Genomic DNA, 20,421 nt, shown 5'->3' on the forward strand with positions numbered 1-20,421 from the left:
GGGGTTAATTTTTTCCTTGTATCAAATTTTTCGCCAGTCCTGACATGCGTGCCGATTTTGTGAGTTTTTGAGCATGTTTAGGGGGTCAAATTCCAGCTCAAAGAGACGGTGGGAGAAAGAAAGAAAGAAAGAATAATAATAATAATAATAATAATAAACGCAGCAAAAACAAGAGGGACTTCGTCCTTCGGCCGAGGTCCCTAATAATAAACGTACCAGGAACAAGAGGGACTTCATCCTTTGGCCGAGGTCCCTTATAATAAACATACCAGGAACAAGAGGGACTTCGTCCTTCGACCGAGGTCCCTAATAATAATAATAATAATAATAAACGTACCAGGAACAAGAGGGACTTCGTCCTTCGGCCGAGGTCCCTAATAACAATAATAATAAACAGCGCGATTACAATAGGGTCCTCACGGACGACTTCGCTGTCGCTCGGGACCTAATAAACAGCGTCAAATGAACTTGCGCTTCTCTGGGTGTACAGTCATGGGCACAGTCATGGCGCGTTGCTAGTTAGATGACGTAAAAAGCAAATGTGCCAGTGACCAACAAAAACCTGGGCTAAAGTCAACAGCGCAGTATTTCGCTGTTAAACAAGTTAGTAATATGTGTCTCTAGGCGGGTGCACAACGCGCGTGCACTCTGCTCAGACACACACAGAGCAGCCACACATATGCAAAAGATAAATAAAAATATGATTACAATGTGAAAGGTTATTATTGTGCACATTAAAATATTTATCAGAAACACGTCTTAATGGTCAGTCATTAATCATCAGAATTTGTAATAATGACAAATGAAATTGTGAAATTATCTGACCAATCAATCATTTTTTTGATTGAAAACCAAAGACCACACATTGCATTTACTTTAACATGTTATACTAGGCTATATTATATTATATTATTATATTGTTATCTGAGTGTAGAGAGGACACACATGCAAATAAGAGGCAGAACACAGCTCTAGGAAACATGTGAAAACAATTAACAAACGTGGGTGGAGGAGAAAACGCTGAACAGGTCCGAGCTGCAGGATCAGCACCTTGGGGAGCTCCGCGGCAGTCCTGACAGCTGTGCTCTGTTATATGATAAAAACAGGTTTGAATAATATTCCACAGATATTTATTAAGATCTTTCTTGTATTAGTGATCCCATGCACGCCTGCTTTACCTCAGGGAGCTTGGGTGCCTGTCTGCTGTCCCCGTAGATCTGGTTCTGACGGGCCTTCAGCTCCCGCACGAGGAGATCCGTCTCCTCAGCTGTAAAATGCTCACTCTTTCCAGTTGGTAGGTCCGCCATCTAACTAGCTCTCTGCCATGCGCTCCAATCGTGCCTCTTTTAAAGGGAATGAGAGGTGACACTCTGATTGGCTTATTGAATGATATGCCCAAAACACACCTATGACTAATTCACAGAGTAAGTCCAACCCTTTTAGACTCTCCGCCATAGCGCACAGTCTAAAAATGCCCTGTCTAACTAGCAAGTGACTGGGACACGCCCATGCGCCGCACGCCTGGCGCTTCGTGTTTTAGACCATCTAAATAGGGCCCTAAATGTTGGATACGTTCTCAGTCAGCTGTTTGTTTAACTCCATGTTCCTTAATTCAACAGGTCAGGTTCTGACAGTGAGTGTCATGAATCTGATTCAGCACAAATACCTCCAGGTGTTATCTTGGTGCAGCCTGCACCACCTGAATGCCGCCTGGCGTGGTGGAGGACAGCAGGCAGAGTGAAAGAGCTTGGTAAGAGAATTTTCTGTGGACATGTCATTCATCAGATATGGAGTTAGGCCATCATTAGAGCAGATTAGGGAAGAGAATATTAACTGTGTGTAGCCCATATGGCAAACTGATTTATCATCAGACTGACAGGATTCACATGATCTGCAGTTTATTTATTGTAACATTTATTTGAAATGTATCTCATTACATTTTAATTCAGATTTGAGATTCTTCTTACTCAGATTGTGACAGGTACAAATGAACCTAGAAATAGCCTGGAGAAATTATGTAATGACACTCTAACACCTTTTGAATTTGTTTCAGATATCTCTGTTTTAGACGAGTTGAAATTCAAATTTAAGATTTCTGCGATTTGGTTGTGTGTGTTGATTGTGCAGAATTTCACTTGAAATATTTTAGCTCTGGATTTCTTTTAATTACACATATTATTGATAATTGTAAATATCAGAAATGAAGGTTATAAGAAATTAACAAGTTCTGTGTAAGATATCTAACTACAGAGGAGCTATGGATGTCCTAACAAGACTTTGTAGATAGCAGAAGAGGCATAAAAAGGGCCAGAGTAGTATACAAACAACGAGTTTGGAAGGTGATGCAGCTAAAACAGTAGAGCATTTATGTATTTTTTGCCTTTCCAAAACCCAAAACACCAATAGTACAGCGGATAAGCTCTCAAATTATGAGGAATTGTGCACTTTTTGAAAAAAGCATAAAATTTCTACCATAGTTAGCACATACCATAAGGTTTATTTTCAGATGCGGAGGGAAGTCAGATTTGACCTCTGAGGCTCGGGAGAGGTCAAATTCAAGATGGCCACCAATAATATTCAAATATGCTTAACTTTGGAACCAAACACAGTAAAAAAACATTTAAGGTATCATTTCCAACTAAGTTTAGGTTGCCCATTCAGTTAATGATTCTTTTGAGATCAATGGAATTCAAAAAAATACATTTAGGTCAAGGTAAAAATTTGCTTAATTTTTTTTTTAATGAACCCCAAAACATATTTCAATTACTTTTTTCTCTCATGTGTTATTTAGTAATTGGTTATCATTTACTGGGATGTGTGGTTATTTTTTCCTGCTAAGCACATCATTATCGGCAGATGGCCCTCTAGAGCATCAGTAGCTAATGCCAGTAGCGATGTAGTCAGTAGGCAACATGATGAGTAGGCTACAGTATGCACAAGTGATGAGACAGAGAGCACTTCTGACATAAATATCCTACCAGGTAAACTGACTGACTATGTACAGATAATGGCCGCGTTTCCCAGTTAAGAGCAATCTTAAGACTTAAGAGCAAAGTTAAGAAACGTCTTTGGTAAGAAGGGTCGCTAAGATACGAGTGTTTCCCAGATGCGTTCTTAATGCCCGTCTTAGGATCGCTCTTAAGATCGCTCTTTAAGAAGCTCTTAACAGGAGCTGTCCACTACTGCAGTGCTGAAACAATCGATGTTAGGCACATCGATCACCCACCACTTAATCAGCACATAAGTCACACACAGCGCTGCTACCTTGCGCACTAATTCCCTGCTGCTGTGTATGTGTGTTCTAATAATTCTAATGAAAAACTAAGACGATAAATATTTGTTAATGACCTATTTTCATGATGAAAACAAGACTACAACTAAATAAGAAGTAGTCTTGGTAAGAGAATCATTAGGAAATATATTTAAACAAAAAATCACAGACGCCTTGCTGAGGCTGGTGCCGTCTCCCACCACCTCCAGGAAGCTCCCCACTGCGTAAAAACGCAGCGCAGCCAGGCACTGCACCTCCGGGCTGAGGGCAAATTGCACCGGGTTGCCCTCCGGATGTGTAGAGACACTAGTTGATGAGGCATTGTATCTTAGCCGGTACTTCATTTGGACAGCCCGGTCTGACAGCACGTCGAGTGGGCTGAAGTGCTGACGCACAAATGCATTTACATAAACGCTTTGGCTTCGTATACGGTGACGCTGTTGGTTAGCAGCGAGAATATGCTGTAAAGCAGCCATGGTATCTCACACATGTATGATGTGGCAACGCCTTTATATAGAGTAGAGGGTGGAGCGTCCCTTGATGGGGTTCCAGCTGAGCTCAATTACACCTGTCAGTTGCCTGATATCTGAATGGTACAGGTTTGGTGGGTGAATGTGTTTCTGTTGTGCCCTGACACATTTTTTGGATGCAGTAAACGATCTCATGTGTGCATGCAGATGTGGGATATGTGCGGACAAATTATGATAAATGATAGTCATGATGATTCATTTTATTTGTGTGCCTGATGTGCACAGCACATACAGGAACACACTTGTTATTCCTCATACTTATTTTTCGTCTTCTTATTTTTCTTCCGCCAGATTTCAGTGCGTAACTTGTGCCACAGCTTTGGGCGCACATAGGGTCTTCATAAAATTCAAAGCGTTTATTGTCATATGCACAGTAAGGACACGCTTTCCCTGCAGAATGAAATTCGTTCTTTTTTGTCACCAATTAATGCTAAACAATGTAAATCTGAAGTATAAAATAGATCAAAATATATACGGTGCGCACTGTTGTAACATCTCCTTGCTTAGTGTAATATTAATTTGCCTGACGCAGCTGGATTTGTGAGCGTTTGGTCGCTTAGAAGACTGTTAAGAGTGGGTCAGCTCGATCTTACAACTCCTTCTTAGTAAAAGATCTTCTTAAGCTAAGAGCGATCTGGGAAATGTGTTTTTCTTTCACGGGAGGCTTAAGGGCGTTCTTAAGAAGCTCTTAGTGCTAAGAGCCATCTGGGAAGCACCACCAACATAAGTATACTTGAGTAAAGCCTTAACATGCAAATACATTGAATTTGATTGTAGCCGGGAATGAGTCTGCCTAGTTAGTTAGCTAGCTAGCTTCTGTGGTTAAAAAAAAAAGGCAGGCACTGATCAAAATAATTCTGCTAGCTAAACTAGAAGACAGTCTGGAACATGCATGAGCTGAAGTCAGTTGAATGATTGAACAGCGCATGTTCTAGAGAGTTCAGCTTGGTAATTTGTGTGAAGTAGGACTACAGCTGAATTAATGGTTATAGCAAAGTAGCCTAGTTCAATACTGTGCCACCGGTATCAAACAGGCTTGAGAGCTAATAGCTGGCATTTAAATGTAGATGTGTTATTACTGATTTCAAAGCAAGTTTCAGTATAAGAAGCATAGTTGGCCTACTGAAATACTGTAAGTAAATACATTTTTAATGATCATTATCATTACTGTTATTATGTTGGAAATAAACCATCTTTTTGTACCCTTTATCTCACTCTGTCTGCATAATTTGACCATGACTTTGACCTAAATGCATTTTCTTGAATTCTGGTGATTTCAAAAGAATCATCAACTGAATGGGCACCCTAAATTAAGTTGGAAATGACACCTTAAATGTTTTTCAACTGTTTGGTTCCCGGGCCTCAGAGGTCAAATCTTACTTCCCTCCGCATCTGAAAATAAACCTTATGGTATGTACTAACTATGGTGTAAATTTCATGCTTTTTTCAAAAAGTGCACAATTTATCTGCTAATCCGCTGTACTAAAAAGCAAAAGTGTAAAGAATGGGTCAGACAGTGTTTCTCTGCTCTAACAGGCAGGGGTGCGGCCACCGGGTTGGCTGGGGCTGGCACCGGCTACCCCTGGAATATGATTGGCCACCCTGCCTGGCCACCCCCACCAGAGCTGTCAATCAGTTTGTTCGAGTTTGTGTTGTGATGATCTGCAGTAGGCCTATTGTAATTCACACTGACTGGAAAGCATTGCTTTTGTAGACCAAAATATACAAATATAGACTATTTGGGTCCGTGGGCTCAAACAACATGTAAGTCTTAATGACAAAATGTGTCTCTCTGACGTAATTTGAGGGGGGGGGGGGCGGCACAGGGGACATGTCCCCCGCATTTCCCGTATCTGTGCCCTCCGTCCCCCGCACTTTTTTTTACAGCCGTTACAACCGTTCAATTCATTTTTAACATGTGGTAACGTGTTTTTCCGTGCCGTCTTTAAACGCACCATGAGTAGGCGGTGCCAGGCGCATACACACGCTGTCATGTTGTGATCAGAATCAATGGCAAACAGATGAGAGGTGTGGTGTTGGACAGTGCCGCTATGTTCAGCAAACCAGCCAGCAAGAAGCAAAAACCCTTGCACAGTTTCTTCCAAACAAATCGTGTAAGTTGAGTAATGCTGTTGCATGTAGATAATGTTAGCTAAATGATGACTAATTAATAGATGCCAATGTATCAAGTTAAGCTAGTTAACAAGAATACTAATGTTATTGTTACCTATGTTATATCGCTTGCTAGCTATTGCTTTGCACATATTTTTTTAATCTTTATTGCCACAATAGAAAGATCAGGGTCAGGGAGGAGACAGTGGACAAGAGGCCAGCAAGGATGATCATGCAGGGTTCTCACAGATGAGAAGAGAATATAACTGGCTGAGAAAAATATCTAGAGCATAAAAGTGACTTTGCGATCAATTTCCACAGCTATGTCACCATTATTATTCTTAATCCTATTATAAATTTTGCTTTCCACATTTATTATCTATATTATTGCAATAGATAGAAGAGGGACAGGGAGAAACCAGGCAGGTATACCTGGAACACCTTTGTGCTAAAACTGGCCTTGTGGCGCATTAAGACATGTACACTAGCCACTTACTTCATTAAAAGGATGCTCTATCTAAAGCTAAATCAACACATTATCCACATTTAATCCAGTCATGTGAAGGCAACACTCTATTCGTTTATGAACGTTTTTACTGCCAAAATTGAAAATATTCACCAGCAACTGACCACATTTAACAATACCAACTACAGTTCACCTGATTTGCTTTTCTGTGCTCCCCCCCGTGCCTTCCCTATCTAGTTTTAAACTTCCAACTGTTGCTGAAATATCTGGTCTGATTCGTAAATCCAAATCATCTACCTGCCTGTTAGACCCTCTTCCGACAAACCTAGTTAAACTCCGTCTTCCTCCTTAATAACTGTGATTGTTCATTCCGCCCTTACCTCTGGTCTTGTGCCCACATCTCTCAAAACTGCTGCTATAACTCCAATACTAAAGAAACCTGGTGCCGATCCTAACAATTTGAGCAACTTCCATCCAATTTAAAATTTACAATTCCTCTCTAAAATACTTGAAAGATCAGTTGCAGCTCAGGTCCACACTCACCATAGCCATAACAATCTTCATTCATCATTCATCTTCTAACCGCTTCATCCTCTTGAGGGTCGCGGGGGGGCTGGAGCCTATCCCAGCAAGAGGCAGGGTACACCCTGGACAGGTTGCCAGACTATCGCAGGGCTGACACATAGAGACAGACAACCATTCACGCTCACATTCACACCTACGGACAATTTAGAGCTATCAATTAACCTAATCCCCAATCTGCATGTCTTTGGACTGTGGGAGGAAGCCAGAGTGCCTGGAGAGAACCCACGCTGACACGGGGAGAACGTGCAAACTCCGCACAGAAGGGCTCCCACACCTGGGATCGAACCGGCAACCCTCTTACTGTGAGGCGACAGTGCTAACCACCACACCACTGTGCCACCCGCCATAACAATCTGTTTGAACAATTTGCGTGTGGTTTTCGCTCCTGTCACAGCACTGAGAAAGCTCTGGTCAAAATCACTAACGATCTCCTAATGGCAGATGACTCTGGGTTTTTAACTATTCTCGTTCTTCTGGATCTAAGTGCAGCTTTCCTAGGTCCCCTTCTATTTATCATTTACCTTCTACCTCTTGGCCTCTTGGACTGGAGAAGAGAGCTGGTGTGTTATACTGCAGGGTTAATTACTGGATGGTTCTCAGGTGAGCAGCATGGGAGCAAGTAAGTTGAATGAATATAATCGGGAACTCAGGAGAGTAAGGGAGTTGCCACGCCCAGAGCACAGACACACAGAGAGACAGACAAGGGGAGTGGAAAGAGGACAAGGAAAAACACAGGGAAACTAGTGACATGGCCAGGGCCGTAACGGATTTGGTCTGTTTACTAAAAGCTATATACCTTTACATGTAGAACAGAAAAGTCTAGAGACATCAGGCATTGATGACACAGTTTTTTCCTAATATAAAATGAAACAAGATGAAACAGATTAATGCAATTGTTAGTGAGGAGCCGGTGATCTTCATTTAGGGGTATTTATTACTCCAACTTTAAAGTGCAGCACAATAGACAGAGCATAGGGAATGGAGTGGGACTTCTGTAGGCTAACTCACACTGTGTGAGTGAATAGGTGTGTGTGGTTCTAAATGGGAATACAAATAAAGAATCTCAAATTAGCCTACTAATAAACATATCTTAGAATCAACAGAATAAAGCTAAAGCTATAAATGTAATAAGCGTATACAAGGAGTCCCCTGAATTACTTGGCTATGAATTACTATTCAGATCTATAGCAATACCAACAAGTATACAATATCTACACACAAGTATGACTAATGGCACATAACAGTGCATGCTAAATAACATTGAAACATCTGTCTACTCAATAACATAGGCTAATGCTGCCCTCTACTGGGCTCGGAATGAATCTATGGCTAAACGTGACTCTAACCATGCATCGTCATGTAGCTAACCATGTGCTAGCTAACATCGTTGGTAACTGAAAATTATGAACTAAACATCCAACCATGCTTCACCAAAGGCACACATGTACATAAAATGTCAGTCTCTGAACCCGGAATGCAGTCTTGGAGCTACTTCCACTCGACTGTGGCCTGACGTCTTCTCTGTCACTCCAACAGGAATCTCATTCACAACACACAGCAGTGAGTGAATGTGGAGGGGGCGGGCTCTCGGTCTGATCCTGATCTATAGGCCTTTCTTACAGCCTTTCTTATTTTTCTTATAGAAAAATACAAAAAAAAACATTATATTCTGTGTTGTTACAAAATAAAAACGAAATAAATACACCACAGTGAAGGCATATATAACCTAATAATGATAGTGATGCAAATAACCTAATTGTGATGCATGCTGCAAAATCTGATGCAGAGGGGGAGGGAATATCACCTACGTACTTGGCGGAGGTCTGCACTCTCTGAGTGCTGTTTCTAGTTAATTTTTTAGTTTTATTATTCCAAAGGAATCGGATGAAAATAGATTTGATGTCTTTAAACCAACTTTGAGGAAATTTAAGAGGAATAGATGTTATAATATAAATCAGTCTTGGTAAAACATTCAATTTCAGTACTTCAACTCTGCCCCATAGAGACAGTGGTAAGGCTGTCCATCTGATGATGTCATCTTTGATAGACTGGAGGATGCTGGGGCCATTTACATTATTGACATTATTTTCTGTACTATAGAGTTTCGAGTAATAATTTTTAAAGGATTGATTTATTATAGCAGCATCACACTGTAACACACCAGTCTCATCTCTAATTGCAGGAATTAGGAACGATGTCCATACGGACAGAGAGAATAGATTCAAGAATTCAATTCAAGAGTTCAAGAGGCTTTATTGTCAGTTCTACAATTATGTAACAGATATACAGAGAACTGAAACAACGTTTCACTCTGAATTGATCTGATTTTGCCTCTGTGATGTGATTTTATCTTTATATTTAGTTTTGTTCTATTTATTCCTAAAGTTTGTCCTTCAGATCTCAATGAAATGAGGTGTCAGTCATGTGTGGCTGGTGAAGGGCACAGCATCCCTACTGGCTGTGATGAGTTAAGCTGCTGCAGACTGGGCAGCGGCAGGATTCCTGGCCAGGACAGCCGTTAATGTTGTGGGAGGGGCGGACAGAGCAGCAGCAGCAGCAGTCTGGGGTCCAACATCCTCTCTGCGAAGGCTGACTGCCCCTCTACTTTAAAAACCTGCAGACCCCAAATCTTTTCCATGTGACATCAGACGGACTTTTCATAGAACAGGAAGCGGCAGGGCGAAGTAACATTAAAGGGGACATCGAATTAACGCGGAGGCTGTTTCTGTGGAAGTTTATTTCCCTTTTTTGGCCCGGTATTCCCAGTAAACCAGGAAAATTGCTTGGTGTAGCTGTATCGGTGAGAAGGCTCGGGAGGAGGTGAAACTGCGGGATATGATGACCGAGAAAGAAACGGCGACTGAGAAGATAATATCAGGTAAATAAGCTCCAAACTGTTGGGTGGTAGCCTAGTTTTCACTAACTTAGTGATCATTTCTGAAATCAGTCAAGGATGCAGTTTGTAACGTTACCTCGGTGTGGTCGTCTGTGGGACGGTTACATTTCTGTGGTCAGTGAAGGCTGCAGACACAACATAATGTTGAATTCATATTCTTAAAGTCTTCTCGACACCTCAGTTGCTGTGCAGAGAGGCTGTCTGAGCTATGAAGCGCTGTCTTGGCTTCCCAAGGGCAACCGCAATGTAACGTTACAGGACCTCGCCTACTGGCCTGCACCGAGTAGCGGTGCCCAGAAAAACATGGCGATATCACAAGTTTATTAGTGTGGCTCGTGTTTTCCGCCTGCAAGCAGGCTGGGCTCAGTGCTGCAGGTTGTTCCCAGTTGGCTGGAGAACGGATGCGGCTCAGCCAGGTCCTCCATAACGGTGCAATTCGGTCACATGACCCGTCCCACGGTAGTTGTGACTCAATGCAGCAAAAAGTCTGCACCATGTTCTCAGGTAACGCAGTGTTCACCATCCGCCCTGATTGCTGCGCAGAGCTGCTGTCTGGACAGGGTAGTCCACTGAGGTGCGTCTCAAATCAATGTCGTAAAAGCCTTTGTATGTGATATAGGCTATGTTTGTCTGCTCGAGTTATTAGCTTACTTACCCCCGTCAAAGGTACATACCGTACTGTAATGATAGTGCGAACCACATTTGAATATCTTTTGTTTTTGCTACTCGCTTGATCGAAAGCGACAGACATTACTAATCATCATTTAAGATCTTTTGCAAATACTCATACTGTACACTTAGGCGTACATTTAATACACCAAGAAGCGTTTAATAATGTTTCAAATTTTAGGTTTCACATCACAAACCACTGTGGATGGTAATAGAGAGCAGTGTGCGCCACTCCCACCAAGTAGGCTAGCTATACAATTTTAAATACTGCCAGATGATTCACTACATATGATGACACTTGTAGTTGCTTATAGGCCTACTCTTTTTTTCTGACATCATACCTCTGTGCAGACTTTAAATAACAAGGTTTAAATGTGGCAAGACTTTTAGGAGTTAGGTTGGTTTGAAGTTTTTTCTAGGACTAATCTTTCTGGGGGCTTGGCAAGGCTCCTGCGTTATGTAATGTAACTGATTGAGTGCCACAGAAAGTGCACCCTGATGATGTCCTGCAGGGATATGATCTAAATACCAGACTTTGTGTGACTTAAACTCCTAAAGCTCAAAATTGTTGCTTGTGTTTGAAAGGTAAACTTCTGACTAGTGGGTCAATAGTCATATTGGAGGGATTGCAGATACCAGCTCTGTACTCTGTCTCAACTCTGTTGTCAGCCACAAGGACATGCTGTTGCCTGGATTTTATTATCATATACATATATTGTGAAGGCAGAGCTTTTTAAATGGTGTAACATGAGAGATTATCACAATGCACAGGTGCTGTGTGTGTGTTCATGTGACGAAAGAAGTTGCATGTGGCACCCTATAGGCCTATAGTCTGAAGATAATTGTATGTTGCTCTGTGGTTTTTAAAAACTAAGCCAAGTCCAAACTATTATGTGCCCTTTTTTCCAACATGTTTGGTGGTTAGGTCCTGCCTCTGTTGTGATGTTTGTTCCTTACCCTTTTTTTTCATGCAATAATATCTTTGTTGAAAAATTGACGGAAAGAGATTGATTGAGAGAATGAACACAGTTTACACCTTCTTAAGAGTTCAAACATTGTTGCAGTTTCACACAGAGATTGTGCTATAGAGCCACTACTATTCTTTATGCCTGCTTTGCAATTTCAATAGTAATAGTAATAAGAGTAGTAGTAGTAATAATAATAATAACACTAAATGAATAAAGGAAAAACATTATATTAAAAAAAAGTGATAGAAAAATTAAGTTCAAGTAAAACAAAAACAGTGTGGCACTAGGGAAGGCAAAATTGGACAGTCAAACCAGTTTTTACTGTTCTGTTAACTTCAATAATAGTTTCTTTTTGAATATTGCCAAGGAAGAAGAGCTGTCAGCCAGTTGGTGATGTTCATTCCACAACAAAATCCCTCCATATTTGATGGTATACTGCCCTCTATACTGTGTTTGGAAATTGTCTTGTGTGTACAGTAATTCAATTGAGTGCCTTAATTTATATATATATATATATATATGTGTGTGTGTGTGTGTGTACATATATTTATATATACATATACTGTTTACACATATTTTATATTTTTTAATCTTTAATTTTCTTTTATTCAAGTAATATTGTCACCCTCCATTTTCTGTCTGTGCTTTGAGCTGCTGTGACGTGAATTTCCCAAGTGTGGGATTAATAAAGTTTTATTTTATCTCTTATCTTATCTCTGGTGGTATTGCAGTGGGGTCGGTGCAGGTGACCTGCTTGTTTTGTTGCATGCTGATGCAAACTTGAATTTATGTGAAAGTATTGTTGAAATTGATTTGGTAGTACATGACTTTGGTGGATTGCTTTGTAGATGAAGATGCAGATGTGGATGATGTTAACATCAAATGTAGTTGAGATTTTCAATTTGGAAAACAGTGGAGAGGATGGGGCCCTGAAATTTGAGTTTGTGGCAGTTCTAACAAAGCGTTTCTGGAGTAGTTGGAGCTTATGGAGATTGATGGGATAGGTGTTAGCCCAGACGAGATTGCAGTAGGTTAGGTATGGATATATTAAACTGTAGTATAATGTGAGCAGACTGGATCTGTTGAGGAATGAACTGATTTTCCTGATAATTCCAAGAGACTTTGACACTTTTTTGCAACACAGTCAATTCATTCTTTCCAGTTGTGTTGTTCATCCACCATAACACATAAAGAGCGGGCAGAGGATACTCTGTGAATTTCATTGTCCTCAATGAAGAGCTTTGCTTCATTCGGGTCGTATTTTTTCCTTCCTGAGAATAAGATGAAGTTAGTTTTTTAAATATTTAGTGTTGAAAGACACTAGAGTTGGTCTGAGCATATACATTGTCCCAGGAAAGATCACTAAGAAATTTTTTGAAACAAGCAAAGTAAATTGAACAATTGGAAAATGATCAGTGATATCAGAAAAACAAAAACAAAGAAGGCAATAGCATGTTTTAAACAGTGCAAAAAATACATTACAAAAAAGAAACAGACAACAAATATATCCACACAGGGTCCAAAACTAACTTTTTCACTTACCAGCCAGGCTGGCTGGTAAGTGAAATTTTTTACCAGCCAGGCAGATATTTTACCAGCCAACCAAATAATAATAATGATTTAAAGGAAAAAAAGTCAAGTCACTTAATGCTGCCGGTGGATGAGACTGGGGGGTGGCGGCGGCGGGAGCAGCAGCAGCAGCAGCAGCAACATTAACCTCCGTCTCTTGGTCGTCGGTCGGTAAAATCTCAGCCTCAGTAGGTTCTTTTGCTTTAGTTTTTTGTTTTTTTGCGGGAGGCTCTGCAATACCTGGCCAGCATCGCCACATGATACTTTTTCTTACTTCTTCTTCTTCTTCTTCTTCTTCTTCTACGGGGGTTCAGAGCATGGAAGTACATTAACAATAGGTTCGTTTGAGATGAGCCAGGCCTGCGCAGATTCGATCACCGGCGATTGGCGCACAACGCATGCCGGTTAGTTTTGTGTCCGACTTCATCCCGACTTGCTCTGACGTATTACACAAGTGGACGGTGATAAAACCACGAGAGCAAGGCGGCCGCAGTTTTTAGAGCCAGGTGCTGCATTTGCAGCACCGCCTGGCTCTCACCTGATCTAACAGCTGATTGGTTTAGATGTCGACTCAACAAGATGACGTTTTAGATAAACTTTTCATTTTTGATGAATTTTAGAGATTAAGATTGTATTTGTCTGATTTTGTAACAGAAAACTTGTGTGACTGATGGTGAAGTTGAGTTGTCAGAGACTAAATAGGCCTACATTCATCATAAACTATACAGAGTCTACTGTAATATTGGACTTTTTTAATTATTGAAGTATTTAGCAACACAGAGACTTGTGGTCAGTGGGATGTGAGGATTCTTAAACTAACATCTGTACAGATGTGAAGCCCTGACTGTATCTGACTGATCTTTAATGAAAGCTGTTGTCTTGTATTTTTTTTCCTCTGAAAATATGAACCTTATATTCAAACACAGTTTATTTAGCCTGTGTAGTTGAGGGGACAGGTCAAACTGATATGATGCTGATTTACAGGAGAATTCATGTCAAATGGAGGATAAACCATGAACATAAACTACAGATCACCTGTAAAACATTTTAATAAATTAATCTATCATAATTAAAACAACTGGAGACTGAAAACAAACTGACATATGGGTCTGATCACTTTTTTAATGAATTGACATCATTCCAGAGAGGATGTAAGTGTTTCTGTGATTTCCGGTATGCACTGAAGGCTGCTGGAAACTGTCGGGAAACTGTTTGAGTTCACCGCGGCTTTTTGTCACCGCCCCCCGCTGCGGCCGCCTGCTCTCGTCTATTTTCTAGGCGAGGTGCAGTTCATCTCGAACGAGCCTAACAACAGCTATCCACCTCGGCGCGCTGTGATGACGTCATGACTGACGCACTTACGTGACCAAAGATCGTCTCTGCCTGAAATACACATTACTCTGCCAGGAAACCAGCCGATACCAGCATCGTTCTCCACTAACAAAAAATGCATTTTTCACTGGTAAAAAAATAACTCGCCAGAGTTGGGAGTGGTCTTAAAAATTTACCAGCCAGAGACAAAATCTACCCGTAATTGGCGAGTGGCGAGTGTTAGTTTTGGAGTAAAAGCTTTTCCTAGTGTAATAATCAGCAGGGTGATCAGCTGGAGCCAGGATGCCAATATGGGTCCCATCTATAGCCCCTGCAACCTGGGGGAATCTCCATTTGTCCCTGAATCCCTGGACGATCATCCTTAGCTCAGCATCAGATGGGGTTTTGATGTAATGGTGCTGCATGACCCGATTAATGGCTGTTACAACCTCCTGTTATCCTGCTTGTATAATAGTACAAGCAGTGGACATGCCAACACCAAACAGGTGAGAGATGGGTCTCAACTCTACATTGGTTGCCAGCCTCCACAGACATATTGCCACCCGTAGCTTAACTGGAACAGGACATCAGTATTACGTATGTTGGTGTGTCAAACTGGGCCACAGGATGTTACACAGGTGCCTGAAGGATGTGTTTCTCATTCTGAAGTTCACCTGCCAGTCTCTGTCGTTCCAGTTGTCACTGATATGCTGCCACCAGCTGCAGGGAATCGGGTTGGCCCACATGCTCCTATAAAGACAAAGCGTATCAAAGCTAATAAAAGCTTATTATATAGGCTACCACACACACACACACACACACACACACACATACATACATACATACATACATACATACATAAATATTTGTGCATGCAGAAATAAATATTAACACACTGTAATTATACAAATGGATATAGAATTACTGGATCAAGTCTTTAAAAAAGTATTTAATTTTTTGTGTGGATCAAGTACTAAAAGCCTGATTAAAACTGAAATATTCCATTCCTGTGTTTTTCTACTTTCAAACAGTCCATATGCTTGATAACCAGTTTCTTTTGAAAGTGATTAACAGGTAGTCAGCGACATAACTACCATTTTACATAATCTGTTTTAAGTAAAAATTTACTTCTTATTTATGAGGAATGTGAATAATTCTCTCTGATGTATGATTTACGGACATAGATGTGCTCTGAAAACTTAAATCCTTGCAGTACCTTGCTCGGCGTCTGTTTAACCACAGCAGCTCGACGTAGTCTCTCGCTGTCCACTGTCTTTTTCAGTACTGCTGCATTCGTCTCATGTACAGCGCAACATGCTGAATAGCTCGCTGCCCTGCCTGCTGCTCATACTGGGCAGCTTCTTGTGAAAAAACAATTAGGTTTGAACACCATAGTAAACACAGAAATCCCAAACTGCATAAATTTGGTGTTGCTCCATTGTTTTTGTGGTGACCATGCCGGTTGAAGGGGATGGATATCTGTTTTCGGTCCTGGCCAATCGATGAACCTGGTTTTCTTCTTCCTTGTGCTTTTTTTCTTCCTGGTCAGTCGTTGTTTTGGGTTGTTGTTGCTGTTGTAGCTGCATTACGTTTGGCATTCCACTCCCAGTCAAACCTAGTCCCCTGGACTATCCTGGTGTGAATGTGCCCTTAGACAGCACGTAGCCATCCTGGAATCAAAAGAGGTGTGACATGTAACACAATAGTGTCGTCCTCTAGTGTCACATATAACATATGTGTCAGCAGCATTTTTTAAACAATAACAATTGCATTAACATCATGATAATCATTTAACATCCCTGCTTGGAGGGTAAGGAGTTCCTGAATCTCATACTTTTCCAATATGCGGATATTTATGGTAAGGATAGACCGATACATCGGCCAGCCGATATATCGGGCCGATATTTGAGTTTTTTACTTGTATCGGCATCGGCCAATACACGCGTGGGTTCGCGGATTTATTTTTCCCTGGAACTTTTTTTCATTTGAAAGTATGTGGTTAAGTTGAACAAAGCTGTTGAATCCTACTGTGTACAGTAGTTGTTGTTTTATTTATGCTTCATCTTAAATATTTGTTTATTTTATAAAGACATTACTGGAAAATTTAAGAGCACTGAACTCTTTTTTTTTTATTTGAATGTAGAATAATAATAATAATATTCTACCTGTTCTACCTCAACTTTCCATCTTGTTTTAGTATTTTTTACTGTTCAATAAATGTTTCTTAATTTAAACTTGAGACCTGTAATATTTGTTATCATTGTGTCATTTTTTTGATGTAAATTGAGGGAGCAAAAGCAGTATCGGCCCTAAATATCGGCTCAAGAAAATCGGCAGTCCATAATCCGTCATCGTCACCGCCCCCCGCTGTGGCCGCCTGCTCTCGTCTATTTTCTAGGCGAGGTGCAGTTCATCTCGAACGAGCCTAACAACAGCTATCCACCTCGGCGCGCTGTGATGACGTCATGACTGACGCACTTACGTGACCAAAGATTGTCTCTGCCTGAAATACACATTACTCTGCCAGGAAACCAGCCAATACCAGCATCGTTCTCCACTAACAAAAAATGCATTTTTCACTGGTAAAAAAAATAACTCGCCAGAGTTGGGAGTGGTCTTAAAAATTTACCAGCCAGAGACAAAATCTACCCGTAATTGGTGAGTGGCGAGTGTTAGTTTTGGAGTAAAAGTTTTGCAAATGTTAGCTGGGCTGCCAGGCTGCTGACCTAACACAACCGTAACGCCTGACCCATTGCTGGGACAGAGCTGCTAATAACTTAATAACATTAACCCATGCTACGATTGTAACATTAAATTTAATTGAATCGACATAGCGACATGTGCCTAACGTTACTGTAACACTAATTAAAACAAACATTTGAATGTTGTACCTGTCCAGGAGAAGAAGAGTTAGCTCTGAGTCAAATTGTAGCCCCTTTAGCTCTCGCAGTGCTCTCCACCTTGGAAATGCAAGGCCAATGTTGATCCGAGTTCTGTCCCTTTCTTTATCCACAACTTCTTTGCCAACAACCATTATTTCTTAAGAGGTAATGTCGGATCCTGGTCGTCTTCAGGTGGACGTTTCGTTCACTCTCCGCCATTTCACTTAGAAAATAAGCGCTGCCATTGCCCTTTTAAAGGGAGGGAGGGCCAAGGGCTCCGAGGCGGGGGTTGGGGATTCACATGAACGTACATGAACGCGCAGCTGGACCGGCTTGTAAACAAGGGGCTGGAGATCAACACAGAGAGAAGGTGTGTGAGGTCATGCTATACTCCAGATGAAATTACACCTCTAGTTCTTCACATAACAATTTTTTAATTCCTTCAATCTAGAAATGATGAATTTCGCTTATTGCTCCTTTAAATATCTCTAAAGCCAATATGGTTGATTTTCCATGTCTAATATTATTTACTTAGGCAGTTAACAACTTAATTTGTGTTTGTCTTGTATTTTCACAGCAGCACTGGAAGGATAAAGAGGCACTGTGTTCATGGTTTGCTCAAATTGATATGCTGACTTAAGTCTCTGTGAGCCATGTCCGATAAAGCAAGTATGTTTTTTTTTTTCACATCGCACTGTCCACTTGTTGAAGTAGTCTGTAGGTGAACAGTTCCAGATACTGGTTGCTAGCAATGCTGTCCATAGTCACTGGTCAAGCAGATGTGTCGCCACGTTAAAACAAGATATGACCACAGCAACCACCATTTTACTGGTGCATCTGTGTGGATTAGGGCAAGCAATACTTCAAAGGAATAGTTTGACATTTGGGAAAATATTTCCCTGTGTTTTCTTGCCAAGAGTTATGTTCCAGGAGTAGAATCAAAGAGCTGGACACTCGGTACGTTTACATGACATAATCTGACTATCGAATACATGTAAACATGTTTACATGTATCGAATACATGTAAATATGTTAGTCTGACTGAAATTGTACTAAATTGAAATTCTGAAAATCAGACCAATACACTCAGATAATGCAGTTGGGAGTTGAATTATTCTAGCATGTATACAGTCAGTCGGACCCAAACTGGCCTAAGCACTCTCCGCATTTTCCACAGTTTCTGCCCTGGGCTTTGACCCGTCAAATAGCATTAAATGTGTAACAGAAGAAGCTGGTATTAACATGGTGAAATTGACACCCAGAGCTGTGCTGTTTTGGATGCAGTGGAGCATAACAGAGGTTGTGTTGTTGGCGCACTCCAGGAGCATACAGCATTGTCGTCTGCCTTCGGATAACACTATAACCACTTGGGGTGGGAATCACCAGGGGGTTCACGATACAATATTATCAAAATACTTAAGTCACAATACTTGTGATTTTAAATGTGTAGGGATATGCTGAGTCTTGCCATAAAATATATTGCAATTTATTACCTGGTTTCAACTGTAAATAATGTCCTCAAAGGAAAACTTTGTCAACATCTGTTTTATTTAACAAGACAAGGTTTTCAGTATGTTCATCTCACTTCAGCCATTTTTTTGCAGCAAAATGTATGTAGTGAACTGAAAAATAATAAGCTATATAATAAAAAAAACAATACTTGGCAGTGCGTAATGATACAATATTACCACACAAAAATATTGTGATACTACAGTATGCTGTATCGATTTTTTTTCTCCCAGTCCTTATAACCAGAAGGGATATTGTGCATCTCATCTATACAAGAGGTAAAGTGTACAGCACATACTAAATGTACAGAGCTGTGAAGTTGTACACCATGGTACCAGGTTGCCGCTAGCTAATAATAGCTAACTTGTTTGTGAATTGTTTGGTCTGTGATGTAGTCTAATAGGTCAGAAAAACGGTCCAATGATAACAACCTGAAAGAGGGTATATGGCCACCTATCGTTGCAGAGTCAGACATACTCCAGTCAATAAATGGATTTCCTTCCCGTGGTTGTATACAGGGACAAGGACAGTAGTCCAGTTAAATGGCCTAGTCGAGCCATATCCATAGCTTGGTTTAACTGTGCATGTAAACATACAGACTGGCTCATCTATTCTGTTCAAGAAAAGGACTGCTCTAGTTGTTGTGGAAGACTAAAACTCAACTTTTCTCTGTAGTGGTTTCTTGATAGAAATGATGCTCATGACTACAGCTTAATTAAATGTTGAGGGCTGAGGATCAATGTCATGTAGAATTGAGTAATTTTGTGTGTAATACCAAGGACAGTTGCTTAGTGCTTGTTGCCATAGTAAGACAACTTTCACACCTTCCAATCACATCCTTAAATGAAGAAAAAAAAGGACAAGAAAATATGCAAGGAGATGTAACATTATAGATGTTAAGTTTATGATATCCCCTGAGTGAGGTCAGAATTAGATGTCACTTCACTTTGCTGAATCATGTCTCTGCCTTTCGGCTAACTGCAGTGAAGGCAGAGTAAGATTGCAACATCTGCTTTTTAGACTGCTGTCCAAAATGTCCAGTGACTAAGCATATATTTTGCTTTAGATGATGGCCATCCAAATCAGGGATAGCTCCTACTTTGATTAGTTTCCAAAGGTTGTCTCTTTTTCATCACTTGTCTTAGTACAGTGTAGGGTGTGGCTCGTAGCTTACAAAGCATTTTCCCTTCAGTCACCAGTCCTGATTATTGATAGGTTTTCTGGCCCCCCAGGGCACTAGACCATAAAGAACATTTCTCAACATGAGAAGTAATTATTGGCTAATCAAGTATTTTGTCGCATGTGCTGGCTCAGTGTTTCAGGCATATCAAGAATTGATGTACACTCACCCAAATACAGCACTGCTGAATCTGCAGACCGTTAACAAAGGATAAATACTTTTATTCAAGATCAAAACAGAAAACTGGAGTGTGCAAACATCAGGCCAAACAGGAACACCTAACAACAAAAGACTGAAAAATACAGCACAATAAGAAGGAGGTGATAGGACAATTCACATGTACCTGTTGTTTTTAAAGGGGAACAGTTCAGGGCATCATTGCTGTACAGTGGTCCAATGTGTTTCCCATGTAAGAAAGTAATCTTTGGTTCAGTTTTACGTCCCAGTTTTCATTGCATGATGAAGTTTTGTGT

General features: G+C 40.7%; 1 protein-coding gene and 1 long non-coding RNA gene across 5 annotated transcripts in view; one reads left to right on the top strand and one right to left on the bottom strand.

Moving 5' to 3' along the window:
• Positions 1-940: 940 nt before the first annotated feature.
• LOC144458443 (uncharacterized) lies at positions 941-10,198 on the bottom strand. Its single transcript, XR_013487924.1, has 3 exons — positions 9,937-10,198; positions 1,179-1,343; positions 941-1,086 (listed from the first exon to the last, which is right to left on the bottom strand). It is a non-coding gene; the product is annotated as an uncharacterized LOC144458443 (long non-coding RNA).
• Positions 9,302-20,421, top strand: part of hspa12a (heat shock protein 12A) — a 224,453-nt gene continuing 213,333 nt past the window's right edge. The window contains exon 1 of one of the 4 annotated variants that reach the window (XM_078160945.1): positions 9,302-9,842. Coding sequence is in view for 2 of the 4 variants with exons in the window: in XM_033612830.2 (XP_033468721.1) it covers positions 9,800-9,842 (43 nt within the window). In the remaining 2 variants the exon portion in view is untranslated. Of the gene's footprint in view, positions 9,843-10,299; positions 10,435-20,421 lie in introns of those variants that run through there. The other 3 variants (XM_033612830.2, XM_033612828.2, XM_033612829.2) reach the window with 3 other exon arrangements.

Source organism: Epinephelus lanceolatus, chromosome 17 (assembly GCF_041903045.1).
Source record: "Epinephelus lanceolatus isolate andai-2023 chromosome 17, ASM4190304v1, whole genome shotgun sequence".
In the NCBI taxonomy this organism is placed as follows: domain Eukaryota; kingdom Metazoa; phylum Chordata; class Actinopteri; order Perciformes; family Serranidae; genus Epinephelus; species Epinephelus lanceolatus.